We start from the raw sequence: 17,709 nt of genomic DNA on the forward strand, positions 1-17,709 counted from the left end.
TGAAAATTTCCCAAATTTTACAAAAGACATAAACCCACAGCTTGAAGGAGCCAAATGAACCCCAGATGGGATAAACCCCCCAAAATCCATGCCAAGACATAGAGTCAAACTTCTTGAAAGGCAAAGAAAACATTTGAAAGCATTAGGAGAGAAATGACACATTGCCTGTAGGAGAAAAACCATTTGAATGATAGTGGATTTGTCATCAGGAAACATGGAGATCAAAGGAAGTGATACAGTATTTTCAAAGGACTAAAGGGAAAGAATAGTCAACCCAGAATTCTATATCCACTAAAAATATTCATCAGGAATAAAGGGGAAACCATGATTCTCATATGAAGGAAAAGGGAGAGACTTTGTCATTTGTAGACCTGTCCTAAAAGAATGTCTAAAGAGATTTCTTGAAACAGGAAATGATAAAAGATGGAATTTTGGAACATCAGCAAGGAAGAAAGAACAACAGAAAGAGTAAACATGTAGTAAATATAATAGACTTTTCTTCTTGAGTATTCTAAATTGTTTGACATTTTCTCTTTAACCGTTTTTCAATAATTATAACACTGTAATTCTCAATGTATGTAGGGAAATATTGAAGACAATTATATTATAAATGGGGGAGGGTAAAGGGACTTGAAGAAAGGTAAAATTTCTCTACTGAAACTGTTAAGATGTTGACACCAATAAACTGATAAGTTATACATAATGTAATGTCTAGATCAGCCAGTAAAATCTATTGAAAGAGATATACTCAAAAACATTTAAGATTAATAAAAATGGAAATCTAAAATATGTGTAAATAACCCAGAAGAAGGAAGGAAAAAGAGAACAGATAAAAGAAATAGAAAATAGAGTGAAATGAGTATTCACTACCATATTCATGATTAAATGTAGATGGTCTAAATCTGCCAATTGAAAGAGATTTACAAAGTGAATAAAAAAGTGATGCACTATATGCTGTTTATAAAAAATCAGTTCAGACATAATGATATAGGGAGGTCGAAAGTAAAAGGCAGCTTTATTTGTGACAGCCAAATACTGGACACAATCAAAACGTCCCTCAGTAAGTGAATGGTTAAACAACCATAGTATATACATACCATGGAATATTACTCAGCAATAAGGGGGGAGTAACTATTGATGCTTGTATCAACTTGATTTGATCTTAAGGGCATTATGCTGGATGAAAAAGTCAATCTTAAAATGACATATACTATTTGATTCCATTTATATAACATAACAAAATTATAGAGATGGAAAACAGATACATGACTGCTAGGGCTTAGGAATGGTTGGAGGAAGGAGAGTGTGACTAAATGGATAGGGGAGAGAGATGTAGTGAAACTGTTTTGTATCTTGATTTTGGTGTTGGTTACACAAATGTACATGTGATAAAAATAGCATAGAGTGATATACTGTACCAGTTTTAATTTCCTGGTTTTGATAGTGTTATAGTTCTGTAAACTGGAACCATTAAGGGAAACTGGGGGAAGGGTAAACTGGACCTCTCTGTACTATTTTTGCCACCTCCTTTATATCTATCATTATTTCAAAATATGTTTTAAAAAGCAAAAGATGGAGTTATAAATAAGAGTTTGAATATTTTAAACAAATGTGTTAGTATGTTTTATGCTTTTTCAGGTAAAGGAAAGCAAGTATTTTTGTTGTGTACCTCTAAAATAGTAGTATGACTTCTATGACTGTGTTTTTTAATTTAGTTTTTATTTTTATTAAAGAGGCTTATAATGAAGAGGCACCACATCGAACTCTACCTTTTTTTTTTTTTTTAAATTGTGTTACCTTTCCCTTTATAGAGGATTAAGGTTTGGGTATCGTTCACTTCCCTCTTCGCCACTAACACAAACCTTTTTTCTACTTCCCATTTTCCTACCATAGTTATCATATTCATTTCAATTAAGATCAATATTCTGTTTTTTTAAAGCAGGATAGTAAAAGCACTGTACATATCTAAGATATGATTGCTTTTCCATTCTTTTTTTTTTTTTAAGATTTTATTTATTTATTTGACAGAGATAGAGACAGCCAGCGAGAGAGGGAACACAAGCAGGGGGAGTGGGAGAGGAAGAAGCAGGCTTATAGCAGAAGAGCCTGATGTGGGGCTCGACCCCAGATCACCGGGATCACGCCCTGAGCCGAAGGCAGACGCTTAACCACTGTGCCACCCAGGCGCCCCTGCTTTTCCATTCTTGCACAACTTTATGTTTTCACCAGGATTAATAATTGTCTTATGTTGTTCACTTACTTAGTTTTCTATATATCTGTGATTGAATCCCAAACTCCCATGAATTGCAAATATCTTTCTTTTCATTCTCAATATTAGTTTTCCCATTGTCCTAATTTTAAGAGGGAGGTAAGCATAGGTTGGATTTTAGCGTATTGGTATAAAGACAATTCTTAGTGTTAGAAATTCCCTGTAAAAACCAGAGGGGATATAAATTGCTACTTTTTCTATTTACACAGATACCTTGTGCAGCTGCCGATAGACAAATGAATATTCCTTTATTCCAGTTTATAGCAAAGAAAGGCTGTAGGTTTGTGAAGAGTCTGTATCCTCATTAATCCCTTTCACGTAGAGAGGTGGGGAGGGCAGTAGAGTAGAGGTGGAAACACTTGGGTTCTAGTTTTGATTTAGTTGCTAATTGCCCTCCTCAAGCTAGGATAATCAGGTAACTTCCTTGGCCTCAGTTTTCTTTTCTTTGTAGTAATGACAGAATTAGACTGGATTATAAGTGAGACCACCTTTAGTTCAAATGTAATTTTAAATTGATAAATGTTTTATTTTTAACAAATAATTTCCAAATGGTTAATTGGTTAATTTCAGATTGGTTAATTTCCAAATTAACAGTGTTTTCATTTTCAGTACTTTTAAAGACATACCCTTATTTTTAGAAAGAAATTAGATCAAAAGACCTGGAGTAATTTCTAAAGCTTGTAGGGATGGGAAATTATAAAAGACAAAAATGAGCTCTGAATGTTGTCTTTGTTGTGCTTCAAATCATGATGTGGGAATTGTGGTTTTAACCTCCCAAGGGTGCCTAGAAAGAAAAATTCTTAAGTTCATCAGACACCTCATTGTTTACTACCCAGTAGGTTAGATTTGAAAAATATACTGTGCTCTGATTTTTTAAAGTTATAGACAGTTGAAGCTGGTTGAATTCTTGAGGGTGTCTGAGAGAGTCCTTAGTAGTCTAGCAGTTTTTATTTGTAACCAAGGGCAGAATGTGCTGGTGTTTTGTTTTGTTTTGTTTTATTTGCAAGTGTTTTATTTAATTGTGAATGTTGATATGAGAGATATTTGATATTTGGGATGCTTTATTAATTTTCAGAAGGTATTCAGGTAAATTAGGTATGTTTGAAAATAAATTTCTAGGGGCGCCTGGGTGGCTCAGTTGGTTAAGTGTCTGTCTTCGGCTCAGGTCATGATCCCAGGGTCCTGGGATCGAGTCTCACATCGGGCTCCCTGCTCAGCGGAGAGTCTGCTTCTTCCTCTCCCTCTCCCTCTCCCTCTGCTGTTCCCCCTGCTTGTGCTTTCTCTGTCAAATAAATAAATGAGATCTTAAAAAAAAGAAAGAAAATGAATTTGTGAGTTAGTGCACATCTATTGATGACCTTTTATATGTGTTTGATGATACTGATAATGTGCCTTATGGGATCCTATGAAAAGCAGGTATGTAATTTAATTTCATAACAAACACTTGTTCATTTGTTATTATTCATTAATACATTTTATTGGTTTTCAGGTACTTGAAGAAGCAGAAGCTCAACATTTGTATCAGTCCATTTTGCCTGATATGGTGAAAATTGCACTCTGTCTGCCAAATATTTGCACCCAGGTTAGTAGAAATGACTTCTTCCTCAGTAGCTTTCTTGAGACTCACAAATGAATTTCTTTTAAACTCTGATGACCAGGGTCAAAGAGAGAGAGGAGGGAGATAGGAAACAGTTTTTGCTGAAGAGTATATTTTGCTATACTGAAGAAAAGGTTAGAGGCTAGAGGGAATGCTGCAAAAGGACATTAAAAATGCAGCATTCAATTTCTGAGCTTCAGTTTACACTGTTGAAGTTTGCTTATTCAAACTTCCTATTTTCTTTTTGTTTAAACAGTCTCTGACTTAAAAAAAAAAAAAAGTCATTATTCCAAAACATACTAATGGATTTAGAACATTTTATCTTCAGAATGGCTCACTACCTCACACTCCTTGCCCCCACAGTGGTGTATTGTATAACAAATGAGCTCATGGGTTTTTTTAATTTTTAAAAATGAAAGAAAGAATTTGGTATTATTTCTTTTTGGGGGGAATGTATTAATTAATTATTGCTACATAATAAATTGCCTCAAAATTTCCAGGCCTAAAGGAACAAACACTTATTATCTCACAGTCTCTGTCAGGAGTTCAGGAGCAGCTTCTCTGAATGGTTCTGGCTCAGGATCTTTTGTGGTTGCAGTCAGGGTGTTGGTCAGGGCTGCAGTCATCTGAAGGTTTCACCGAGACTGGAGGAGATGCCTCTAAGTTGGTTTACTCACATGGCTTTTGGCAGAAGCCCTCAATTTCCTTTTTTTTTTTTTTTTTTTTTTTTTTTTTAGTTTTTCTTTATTTATTAATGAGCAACAGAGAGGGAGGCAGAGGCAGAGGGAGAAGCAGACTCCCCAACAGAGAAGAGAGCCTGATACAGAACTACAGAACTCAGCCCCAGGACCCTGGGATCGCAACCTGAGCTGAAGGCAGAGGCTTAACCGACTGAGCCACCCAGGTGCCCAGAGGCCCTCAGTTTCTTATGATTGCCCTCCATAGGCTGATTGGGTTGTCCTCATGACATGGTTGGTAACTTCCCCAGAACAAGCCACCTGAGGGAGGGAACAAGAAATTGGCAGTGCCTTTTTTGACATAGTTTTTGAAGGCACCTACTGTCACTCCTGCTATTTTTCTATTGATTACAAATTAGTCATTAAATCTAATCCACACACAAGGAGATGGTAATTAGACTCTCTTAAAAGGAGGAAATATCAGGGTGCCTGGGTGGCGTAGTCGGTTGAACATCTGACTCTTGGTTTTAGCTCAGGTCGTGATCTCAGGGTTGTGAGATCGAGCCCTACATTCACTCCGCACTCAGTGCGGAGTCTGCTTGAGATTCTCCCCCCCTCGCCCTCTGTCCCTCCCGCTTGTGCTCTCTTTCTCTCTAAAATAAAATAAACAAAATAAATGAATCTTTAAAAAGGTGGAAATATCAAAGAATTAGCGGACACATTTTCGAATCACCATGAGAGGTTGTTGATTTGTTCTTTATAATTTTCTTCCTGTGTTTCTCACAATAATGGCTTGATTTTGCCTCTGTCTTTTGTTTCTAGAGCCAACCCCCTTGCTGCATGGATGCTAGCCAAGGTTCTGCTAATACTGTTGCTCTTCAGAGGCCCTAGGGACATTTTGGGTGGAACAGTTACAAATGTGTGAGATAGTGTCACACACAGCAGTTTGTCATCGGGGGTGCCCCCAAAACCACAAGCACAATCGTTGGGACAACCTAAAAACATAACCAAATGCCTGAGGGCCATGCCCTCTTCAGTTGACAACCACTGAATGTTTTTCAATGTGCTGTATTTGTTAGCATTTTACTGTGGTATTTCTAATTTTATGTAACTTTAATTTCACATCATTAATGCATTGTGTCTGAAATAAGTTTTTCTATTGGGCAAGGAAAATATATATTAATACTCCTCTTCTTATTTATGTTGGAATGTTTTTGCTGCTTAGGGGTCATGTTCACTCTTTCTCCTTTTTCTCCTTGCGTTTTTCCTTACCTAGTAAAATTTCTCACTATCTCTTAGGTTCTGCTTAACTTTTATGGCCCCTGCGAAGCCTTCCCTACCTCTCCTAGCCAAAGTTAATCCCTCCGATTACACTCAAGTCACACTAAACATTATTTTGTAATTTATATCTTTATATATCTCCTCTGACTATATTATATTCTTCTTGAAGGGAAATCCTCTTTGTGTCCCCAAGTTTCATGTGCTTAATTAAATGGTTTTTTTAATTCAACGTGTAGTTCATAATTGATAGCATGTAGCCTTTAGACATGAATCACTTAATCTTCTTCTGTTCCCCTTGCATTTAGGCAAGAGCATTTCCATATTTTATGTAATGAGATATATATCCAAAAACATCTTTATTTATAAATGCTAATAGGGCACTTGTTAGAATAAAATCAGACTTGTGGCTCCCCAACATTTTGGCCTGACTAAAAACAATTTTGTTCTTCCATTCATGTATTAATGGGGAGAACATTTTAAGTCTGGGCGTTATACTGTACTGAAAAGTAAATCTCTGCTGTGCAAGTTAACATTTCACTTTGATATAAAAATATATCTTTGGCAAATTAAATTGCATATGTGGTTATTTAATGATTTATCACATTAACATTCTCTATGACAAACTGAAAAGGTAAATTTTAGATTTATAAAAAGGAAATTGAAGGAAACAAATTTTGGACATGAACTTTTTGAAAGGTCTTGGTTCATATTAAACCAGTCTCTTATTTTATCTAGCTGAGCATTTGATAAGATGCACATCTTCTAGTTTTCCCCAAGCATGACATTTCTCCTCCAAGCAAATAGAAGTCAATTACTGTATTTAAAATTGTACTGTTTCATTATTTGGGGGTTAAGAAATGTTTGTGTTTATCATTCATTAGGCCTAAAATACCACCATTATTTTTTAAAGTCATTTTTATGGATAACTTGGTAAACGGCAGTTAAAAGCTCATTTTTAACTAAAACTAAGTAACAGTTTGCTTGAAGCCGTTGATACATTGTCACCTTTTCTAAACTCATTGCTGGGTTGTAAATAAATGTATAGGTTGGGAAATGGAAATCGATATGACCTCTCTGCTTCCTCTTTCTTAGAACTGGTAATTGCTAAGGCCTAAAAGGAGAGAATTTTTGGATATTGTAGTGATTCTTTACATTTCCCTTGTTTATCTTTGTATTTTCCCAAGGGAAATAGTTGAACTGCAAATTTAACCTTTCCTTTTTCTAGCAAACTCTTATTCTAGCAGTAATGTACATTTTCTGTTACTTAGAAAAAAGTTAATTTTAAATCATTGGAGTTTTGATTTGTCTTGCCTGCCTTTCCTCAGTTTCATTTTTGATATTGATTCCTTAGATACGATCAGGACAGTTGTCTGTGTATATTGGTTTAAAATGAATGCAGATATCCAGGATTCTTAGTTATGGGTCTTATTGAAAGGCAAAAGGAAAAGCATCTTAAACATTATGTTGGAGCATTTTAAAACTTCACGACTGATATATAAACTTGGCTTTACCATCATGTCTTTAAAAACATATAGTTTAAACATTTAAAGTAGAACAAAACCCACTGAATGTAATGGTCAGGTCCCATGGATTATACTGAAAAGAAAAAGTCAATGAATTTGGATTTGGTACAACTAGAAGACAATTTCCAACATAAAAACTTTAAAGGAAAAATATCCTGTGTCTACCTTGGCTTAAAATGAGTATGTAGGAAATGCCTGTCTTCTTACAAGTTATACATAAGTCTGTATACACATGTTCTGTTAATTGCTTTAATAAAATTAGATTTAGGTCTCATAAAGAAATTGTCAAAGTAAAGTGTGATTCAGAATTAGAAGGAAAGACTTATTTATTGAATTATTTTCATTAGATCATTTTATTTAGGACTAAAATAGAAAAATTGTTCCATCCAGCAATCTTAAATACAAGTGAGAATAAAATTTAGCATGTGTAATAATAGCTAAACTCAATGTTGCATTTTTCTGTTTCATCTTTTGTTTTAATTTTTCATTACACGGATAATGTGTTTTTATTTCCTACTTGCTAAAGCAATCTTGTTTTCCACTAATAAGTAGTGTTTTGTGTTCTCTTCACTATCATTATTATTGATTAGAAATCTGCAGTTTGTCAAACAAGTACACTTTTCCAATCATCCTTGATGAACTGCCCTTGACTTCAACAGTACTGCTGATTTAAGGATTCAAGAGTGGCCTGAAATTATTCCTGCCTTAATTTAGCAAATGCAATTTGGTGCCTCTGCTTTTGAAATTGCTAAACTAATTATTGCTCTTCTTGTCTGTATATTTTGTTTCCTCTGTCAGCCAATACCGCTCCTGAAACAGAAGATGAATCATTCCATCACAATGTCACAGGAACAGATTGCCAGTCTTTTAGCTAATGCTTTCTTCTGCACATTTCCACGGCGAAATGCTAAGATGAAATCCGAGTATTCTAGCTACCCAGACATTAACTTCAATCGGTATGTTTTCAGAGAACACCTCTTTAAAAGTGAAATAGAGAAGGGTGGAAGGAACTAATATTTGTCCAGTGATTTGCCATAGGCCAAACATTTTATGTCCGGTTATCTAATTTAATCTTTATAATGCAGTGAGTTAGTGGTATTTTTGCTATTTTGCAGGCAACATAATTAAAATTCAATGAAAATCTTTGTTATTATATGGTTACTCTTCCTTATTAACACTAAGAAGGAGTGGGGAAACAATGAAAAATAATGTCATCTGTGTAAGAGAATTTATTTAAAATCCCAGCAAGAGATATCCATTTTATACCATATTCTCTTTGATTGTGAGGAACATTTTGTTAACCTAATTTTGAGTCAGTTATGTTAGAAGCTTAAGTTTGTTTTAAGAGAATAGTATTTAGTCATTTAGTTCAAATATACAGTGAGCAGTTACAGGATTCTCCACAGTTTGTTAAGTGCCTTAATGGTTACAAGAGAAGGGACGAGCCAGTTTCTGACTTCTGTGCTCTTGTCTCTCCACAAGGCCTTTATTCCTTCTTCAAGCATCAGTTCATGTATCACTGCTTCTGATAGCTCTCATCCTGCCAGGATAGGTTTGCTACTCCTCTGGGTTCCAGTGAAGGTCTGTATGTATCTCTGTTATATAAAGGAGAGGTATATAGTATTATGATACTTTATTAGAAAAGGATATAGTTTAATAAAGGAAACCTTTCCTGGAGAAATAATTTTTGAACTAAGTAAGAAGGAGTGAGTAGGAGTTTTTACCAAGGAGAAAAGGAGAGATGATTACATTCTGGGCAGGGGGTACAGCACATACAAAGGCACTGTGGTAAAAAGGACATGACATCCCCAGGGACTGAGAGAAGACCAATGCCGCTGCAGCACAGAGAGAGAGGACAAGTTGCAGAAGGAGATGGGGACCAGTAGGCCATCCTGCTGTGCCTACTAGGCCTTCCTAAGGCAATAGAAAGTCATTAAATGGGAGGAGGGGGAAGCTGATGTATTTATAGGATTTGCATTTTCAAAGGTTTATTCTGACTGCAGTGTGGGTACTGGGTGGAGAGAGGCCATAGTACAGTACAGTTGGAGAGGCCATTGAGATACACCAGGAAGGAGAGGATGATAGCTGGGATCGAGTGGTGGTGGGGGTGGAGGTGTGGTGACATTTGAAGGGCAAGTCAGTGTGATGGTGACAGAGTGGATCAGTGAGTGGGTGAAAGAAGACAGCCAGGGTACTTCTAGGTTTGTACAACCAGGCATGTGCCTTTAGTGTTCTCTACTTTTCCTGCTGTACCACCTACCCTACTTTGTTATAATTGCTTGTTTCATCCTTTCAGGGGGGACAGGGATCTTTTTTCTTTTTTTAAGATTTATTTATTTGAGAAAGAGAGAGAGAGAGCTGGGGGAGGGGCAGGGGAGAGAGAGAATCTCAAGCTGATCCCTGCCCCCCCCCCCGCCGGGTGTGGAGCCTGACGCAGTGCTCGATCTCACAACACTGAGATCATGACCTGAGCCGAAATCAAGAGTCAGACGAAATCAAGAGTCAGACGTTTAACTGACTGAGCCACCCAAGCGTCCTATCAGTGAGGATAGGGATCTTTCATTAAATTTCATGCATCGTAGGCCTTCAATAAATCCACATTGAGTGAATAAAAATTTTACAGATGAAACATTTGAGAAATTGATTAGTGGCAGAATGCTAGGACTAAAATTTGGACCCTTCATTCTTAGTCTCCTGTTTTTTATTTTTGAAACTGCATCTTACCCTTAGCAGTTAGGAAATGTTTTATTTTTAAGCTATATATAATTCAAGGTTTTGCCTTTGATTTCTTTAGTATTTGGGATAGGATCGAGAGAAAACAAAGAGCATTGGTATCTGCAATTGTAGTTGTGTAAGAACCTGTTTATTAACTATAGTTTTTTGCCTATTTGAGAAATTATTAAAGACTTTTTTTCTACTCGTAGTTAAGGGCTATGCATCTCTTGCAGCTTTTCTTTTTTAATATAGAAAAGGAAATGGTCAAATTTTGTATGTAAAGGAAACAGTGGAAATTTAATTTTATAGAAATGTAATTATCTGTTTCCATGAAGAATATTAGTTATATTAATAATAAGGATCTTCATAGGGTAGTCTTTCTGTTTATTTGGAATAATTGTTTGATCGGCTCTAGGATCACCAGGGATACTGTAAATTTTAAAATTTCTATCCAGAATTCTTAAGACAGTCCCAGTGGTTCTGTGTTTTTCTGGTTTTGGGTTTTGGTAAGCAGTAGCTCTAATTAATAATGCTTTAGAATTAGTGTTTCCATGGCCACTTTCAGTGTGTTTCCGTGGGATGAGTAGTCAGCTAGTGCATGTATCTTGATGATTCCTCAGATAAACCTTTCATGTCTTAGTTACAAGCTTTCTCAGATTGATCCTTTGACTTAATTATAGACCTCTTTAATTTATTTTTTAGGTAAGAACTATGCATTCTCTTACTAAGTTAAGGTTGTATCAGAGAGCCTCTTTTCCAAAAAAGTTATTTTTAAAACTTTAGGGATATTTTCAAACATACTAAAAAATAAAGAAAAGAGTATTATGAACCTGTGTTTGTTCAACTTCAGTACTTACCAGAATTTTTATTTTGCTCTGTTTTCACCTATGCAACCCCACTTTTTTTTTTTTTTTTAATTTTAAAGCAAATTGCAGATGTTAAGTTTCACCCATGAAGAATTCAGTATTTAGGGGTGCCTGGCTGTCTCAGTTGGTAGAGCATGCTACTCTTGATTTTGGGGTGGTGAGTTTCAGCCCCATGTTGGGTGTAGGGTTTAGTTAAAGAAAAAAAAAAAGAATTCAGTATTTAAACTCTTCACAAATCACATTAGTCTGATATCTTGGTTAAATGTTTACAGCCCTTTTCTCAGAAAAGCTTAAAGCTCTCTGTGGAGAACTACAAATATGCGTTTCTCATTAGTTAAAACAAGAAAAAGCACAGAAAGGGAGCAGAAGATTAAGCGTGATTAGAATTAGCAATTGTAGGGGTCCCTGGGTGGCTCAGTTGGTTCAGCTTGAGCATCTGACTCTTGAGTTCGGCTCAGATTGTGATCTCAGGGTCCTGGGATCAAGCCCTGTACCTGACTCCACGCTTAGCATAGTGTCTGCTTATCCCTCTCCCTCTGCTCCTCCCCCTGTTCTCTGTCTCTCAAACAAATAAAATCTTAAAAAAAAAAAAAAAAAAGAATTAGCAATTGTAGCCTTTAACAGGGAATAAAAAGTTATATGTAGAATATGATCTCAGTTATGTTAAAATATCTGTATCTGTTGTATCTTTATGTTCACATCAGTACATGTATGAGCGTGGACTGACAAGAAAGTGAATAAAATTATGATTACCATTGGGTAGTGAGATAAACACATTTAATGCTTGTATTTCATCCTTTTCTATATTTTTGAAATTGTTTTTAGTAAGCATATATTACTTTTATGATCAGAAGAAGAATAGTTACCAATCATCAGAAATGGAGAAGACAAAGTTAATAAAAAGAGTGAATGATTTTTGTAATTTGATTTTGAGGTTGGAATCCCACAGATTTTTTGAGCCTTTCTTAAACAGCTAGCTTCTTCCTTCCTAACTATAGACGCAGTATCATAACCTCCCCTTCCCTGTCACTGCCCTTTCAGCATGTAAGAGAAAAAAGTCCACAGGGTCCTGTAAGGGCTGCGCCTCTGATACACTGACAGCATTCTTTTCTCAATAGTAAAATAGACCTCAGGTTTGGAATGGCCGACAGGTAGAAGTCAAAAAGTCTTTGGAAGCCTTGGCTTTTGTGACTTCCCATTTCCTGCCACAATTACCAGGATTTATATCAATTTTAAGATGTGTTAATTTTATTTATTTTATTTTATTTTTAAGATTTTATTATTTGGGATAGAATGAGTGGGCAAGCGAGAGAGAGCACAAGCAGGGGGAACAGAAGAGGGAGAGGGAGAAGCAGGACTCAGTCCCAGGACCCTGGGATCATGACGTGAGCCAAAGGCAGCCGCTTTACCAACTGAGCCACCCAGGCGCCCCACATGTGTTAATTTTAAAGCATCATTGTTTTTCTGCTAAACTTCTGACAGGAGAATGCTGGAACTTCTAGGCAAAGGCACGTTTATCTTCTTTGTTGTGCACGGTCATTTATCCTGAAGTCTGAGCTGGTTATTTATCCTGAAGTCTGAGCTGGTTGGCTTATAAGTGTTAGCATGTTAGGTTTGACGGAAAAAGAGGCCGAGCTATTTTTCTTAATGAAGGGAATATGGATTTGAACAATAAAAGCATTTTATGTAAATGTTGATTTCTTTGCTGGGCATGAGAATTTTTTTTTGCATGAGAATAATTCTTAAAAACAGTACCTAATATTTATTAAGTACTTGCTGTATCAATCACCATGCTGTTATTTTTTTACCTAATATATCAAATTTCTAAGTTATTGTTTTTTTCATTTTTCAGATGAGGAGATGGAGGGCTTAGACAGGGTAGGTTACTTCACTAATTAGCTGGTATAATTGGGATTCAAACTCAGGATAAAGTTGGCCTCTAGAAGCTGTGTCCCTTAACCATTCTGCTATCCGGCCTCCCTTTGAATAATTATTCATGTTAATTAAATTAACACTTCTTACGTCATAGCTAATAGAAACTAGAACTATCCTTAGAAAGAATTCTTGATCTGTAAAATAAATCAGTCGTTCATCAGTCCAGAGTGACCATGAGGGATTTAAACTCATAGTATCCCAATGGCATTTTCACCAAATGAGAGTTTAATATATTGAAGATGTGAGTACAGGTATATTCCTGTCTTCTGGTTGATGGATATTCTTTTGGTCACCAGAATGTTGAAAATTAATTAAGAGCAGGTAAACCATGTGGTAGTCTCCACAATTGTTTTAGGGAATCCTAGCAGCCAGGATGTCAGCACTTGGCTGCGCTGAGATAGTCTGTGTTTAATAAGCCTAAACTAGCAAAAAAACAGGAATGTTGACTATACATGATCATTGATGTTGTCTGTTGACAGCTTACTTTGATTCTATCTGTGGTAGTTTCTAGGTAGGGAAGTTTCTGTACTAATAGGTTTAGTGAAAGTAAATGACTTGTCAGCAGAACTGGGACTTGGACACTGTGCTCTTTCATTATGTCTGACTTCCTCTTGAGCAAAATGCTCTGAGCGTGCTCCAGAAATGGAAAACAACCAAAAGGTCCCCTTTTTCATGTGACTTATGAAAGATCAAGTACCTGATCTGATGAGCCATTTGGTAAGCTGATTATGGAGCGTTTTGTTGTGGTGGTGTTTTCTTTTTTGCCTAGTTGCTATTTATGATTATAGTTTCTGGCAGTTAGGAGTTGTATGTGTGTGAGTGTAGTTAGCCTCAAAAGGGCTATGGCTAGCTAGTTGATTGAATAAGAAAAATGGTTAAGAGTATGTGGTGGGAGGCTGACGTCAATAAATTGAATAAGTCTCCCTGTTTTTATTTATTGTTGTGTTCTTCCAGCTCTTCTTAGTTATGTTAAATACCCCTGACCTTTTCCCCTGCTTGCCTTTCAGGGCCTAAACATTCATATAAAGGCTTCCAATGTGATTAGCATTGATGCTTCTGAGATTGCTTAGAAACTGATGGTCAGAGATTAATTGTGGGTTGCAGCAGTGGTCAGCCCAGGAGGCTTTTACATCTGCCTCTTCCCTGGATTGAAAGTGCTGTTGGGGCCATATGGCAGATTGCTTCACAGAAAAGCCAAGAATGACTTTGTGGCTAGGTTCCAGATTATCATTTGCATCCATTTTAAAGTGGAGGTTATAGTGCTTTGAGTTTGATTTACTGTGTACTAATGGGATTAAATCCTTAACTTTGAAATCACATGAGGGTGTGTGTGTGTGCCTAGAATTCAATTCCAGTAATGTTATCAATATTCTATTCAGGGAAAGATTTTATTAAACTATGGTTTTCTTTATACGTATGGAAAGAAAAACACCAGTTAATAAGTATCTGACCCTTGATTGACTTATTTCCTTGAAAATAAAAAGTTTTGTTTTTATTTTCTCAACAAAATAACTTCTTACCTCAACAAAAGTGAGGTTGCCTGACTGGCTTTTTCTGTTTGCTTTTTTAAATACTCTCTAATATTCAGTTAAATGCCTGAATGTCCTTCCTACATGCCAAGGGGTTATTGTGGTCTGTTTATGTGCACGGTCATATGCATACCTGCTGACTCAAAATAGGCCTTCAAATATACACACCCAGGACTTGAAAACCTAAATTAAAAAAAAAATTTGTTGAGAAGTTAAAAAATCTGATGGTGCTTGATTATTATAAAAAGATCTCATTCTCTTTGAGTCTCTCTTTCTCTGGGTGCCTCTGTCTCTGTGTGCATTTCTGTCTCTCTTCCTTCCCTCTGTCTCCAGCCCCATCTCTGTTAGTCTCTTCCTCTCTGCCTTTCCGGCCTCATCTTTTTGTCTCCCTCCTTTCTTGAGCTTGTGTCTTAGTCTCTTTGTCTTCTTCCTCCCCCTAGGTGCTGTCTCTCAGATATATTACATCATTCTTGTGATTTTCACTCATGTTGTTTGCCTGTGTTTTTATGTTATTTTCATTTGCTTTCATACCAAGATAATTCATTTTATTTGGGTGGCTACTTTCAGACTTCACTGTTGTGGAATTTTAGACTTTATGCAAGGTTTTAAACCTGCTTCATCTTCCCTGACTTTCTGCCTCCTTCTTGTCTCTTATTCCTACCACCTCACATGGCACTTACTGCTCCATCAGGAAGATGGGAAAGCATATTTGGTTACATAATGATTTGAAATTAGGTCTGGAGCAACAAATAAACAATACATTGAGATTCTGCTTGACTTTGTACCAATAAGGACCTACAAGATAAACAATGGGTGCTCATTTGTAGTAGGTGATAATAACTGCCATATAATCTTCCAGGAAAGTCAATATTGCTAGGGTAATAAATCTATAGTCCCAAGAGGCTCTTAGGCTTACTAATTTGTCATGGTGGTTATGAAATATGTGAACTTCAATGTGATTTTACAAACAACTGACCACAAGTAGAAGCTAGGGACACTTTTTATGTTTGGGGGAATTATTTCTTAAGGATAACAACCATTTTTTCCCTTACTACACAACACTTCTGTGGAAGAGGAACTTTAATTGAATTATGTAGTACATCGGTTCATCTCTAAGAAAAGGTGATGGCTGCCTTTATGATTCATACTATTTCCCTCTACTAAGTAGTAAACCTAGAAAGGGATTTTGCAATGGTTCCCAAGATATTCATTTAGTAAATCACGTTTATTTGATACTGGATGTTTAATTAAACTGCCACGTGGCTTCTTCATTTTGATTTAATGAACTCTATCCTGGTTAACATATTGCAGAAGAAACCAGCCTGAAACCTGCGCTCTCAAAGATCCTTTATTTCAGCAGGCAGCTGGATTTTAAAAGTATTTGTAATAAACATTTTAGAAAAGTAAGTTCTTTTAGATGAGTAAAAATTATACAGGGACTCTTATTTTAAGCAAGAGAGAGGTGGGGGGTGCAGAGGGAGAGAGAGAATCTTAAGCAGACTCCATGCCCAGCTCAGGGGTTGATGTTACAACCCTGAGGTCATGACCTGAGCTGAAATCAAGAGTCGAACATTTAACCAACCAAGCCACCCAGGCGCCCCTATACAGGCACTCTTAAACTGTTTTTAAAAAAATCAGTTCAATTTTATTTTATTTATTTGTTTTTTAAATCAGTTCAATTTTAAATTTGGTTAAAATATTTTTCTGACATCAATATTCTTTTCAGGAAATGAGTATTCACATAAATTGTTTTCTCAGAAATTGACCCTGAATACAGAATTTCATATCAGTGAAAACAGGATCATTTGAAATCTACATTTCCTTCCCTTTTCCTAATTCATTTCAGTTACTCAATAGGATTTTCTCATGAAATTAACTTTTCCCTCTCTGCATAGTTACATAAGCTTGCTTTTCTAATCATGAAAAATTTTACCCATTTTGGCACTTATTAGAGTGAACTTTTAACTTGAAGGGTTTCTGGTTGTAAAGCCAGAGTATATGACTAGAGGCAGATAAATAATACGTCATCATTTATAGCTGCAGAATTTCTTTATAATTTTTAAATGCCTTTGGAAAGCTAGATTTTATGCCCAAAGCATGCTTTTGTGTTTGAAATCCTTTAGTGAACTCCTTATTCAGGTCATATGCTTCCAAAGCCCTGCTTTTCTTTCCTCAGGATAAATTGCATTATGTGTTTCCATTAACAATGCCACGTCATTCCGAAGAAGACTAAATTAGGTAGTGCAAGTCCAGGTTGCTGGAAGCTAGATGAGTAGGCATTGTTTTGGTTACTGTGCAAAGGGTATATCTGTTTAATTACCAAAGATTGGTCAGTCCCCAAATACCTTGTCATACCTGCTTGTCATTGTCATAACTACCCACTGCCCTCCCTCCCCCAACATATCGTGTGGATTTTTTTTTTTCAGGTACCATTTTTGTTCAGTCATTTAACTACCTAGTAATATTATGAATGATTAGTATTTGCCATTGGGAAAATGATTGAGCATTAACTCACTGGCCTAATTGACTTCGGGGGGCCAGATGGTGCCTTCTCCCTGGAGGAAGATAGATGGGAGAAACGTGGTTGTTAGAGAGTGCCATCTGACTCGAACAACTTTTAAGAAGGCTGGTTCTAGTTGGTTTTCGCCTCTCCAGATGCCATTTGAATCTGGTTTTCCACTTCTCTGTCATTATAGAATTGGCTTCCTTTACTTGGTAGCAATATATTTAATTGTTTGTGAGTCATTAAGGCATTTTAAATCACCCTTTTTTATTTTCTTTATTTTTGGTCTTTTTCAGGCTGTTTGAAGGACGTTCATCAAGGAAACCAGAGAAGCTTAAAACACTCTTCTGCTACTTTAGAAGAGTCACAGAGAAAAGTAAATTCCTTTCATTTTTAATATAATTTTTATCACTGATGTGGACGGTTCAGATCAAGTGGCAGATCAGAAACATTTTGTGTTCAAAGTACACCTTCCTGCCCAAACCAAATAATTCAGTATTATAATCTAGATTTTATGCATGTTATATACATTGGATGTGTGCTATGAATACGTGTGAGTTTTATATACTCTGAAATTAGACCAGCAGAACATACTTTAATAGGTTTTCATGAATGAAAAACAGTAAATTAGTACTTTGAAAAGAAAGTACATTGACCAGGAAATACATTTTGGGTGTTCTTTATTTAAAGAAGCATTGATTGTTAACAATTAGTTTATTTGCAGAGGACAGCTGGATTTGTTGGCCTTCCTACTCATCCCTCTCTTTTGTGGCCCCTTTACACACTTTGTAGAGTTCTTACAAAACAGTGTTGT

General features: G+C 36.2%; 1 protein-coding gene across 6 annotated transcripts in view; it reads left to right on the forward strand.

Moving 5' to 3' along the window:
• PARG (poly(ADP-ribose) glycohydrolase) overlaps positions 1 to 17,709 on the forward strand; it is a 122,773-nt gene that overhangs the window by 49,618 nt on the left and 55,446 nt on the right. For all 6 annotated transcript variants that reach the window (XM_045809875.2, XM_045809874.2, XM_045809873.2 and 3 more), the window contains exons 8-10: positions 3,759 to 3,851; positions 8,146 to 8,303; positions 17,192 to 17,271. In XM_045809875.2, the coding sequence (XP_045665831.1) occupies positions 3,759 to 3,851; positions 8,146 to 8,303; positions 17,192 to 17,271 (331 nt within the window). The remainder of the gene's footprint in view (positions 1 to 3,758; positions 3,852 to 8,145; positions 8,304 to 17,191; positions 17,272 to 17,709) is intronic.

Source organism: Ursus americanus, chromosome 6, assembly GCF_024610735.1.
Source record: "Ursus americanus isolate L20-20 chromosome 6, mUrsAme1.1.p, whole genome shotgun sequence".
NCBI classification, from domain to species: Eukaryota; Metazoa; Chordata; class Mammalia; order Carnivora; family Ursidae; genus Ursus; species Ursus americanus.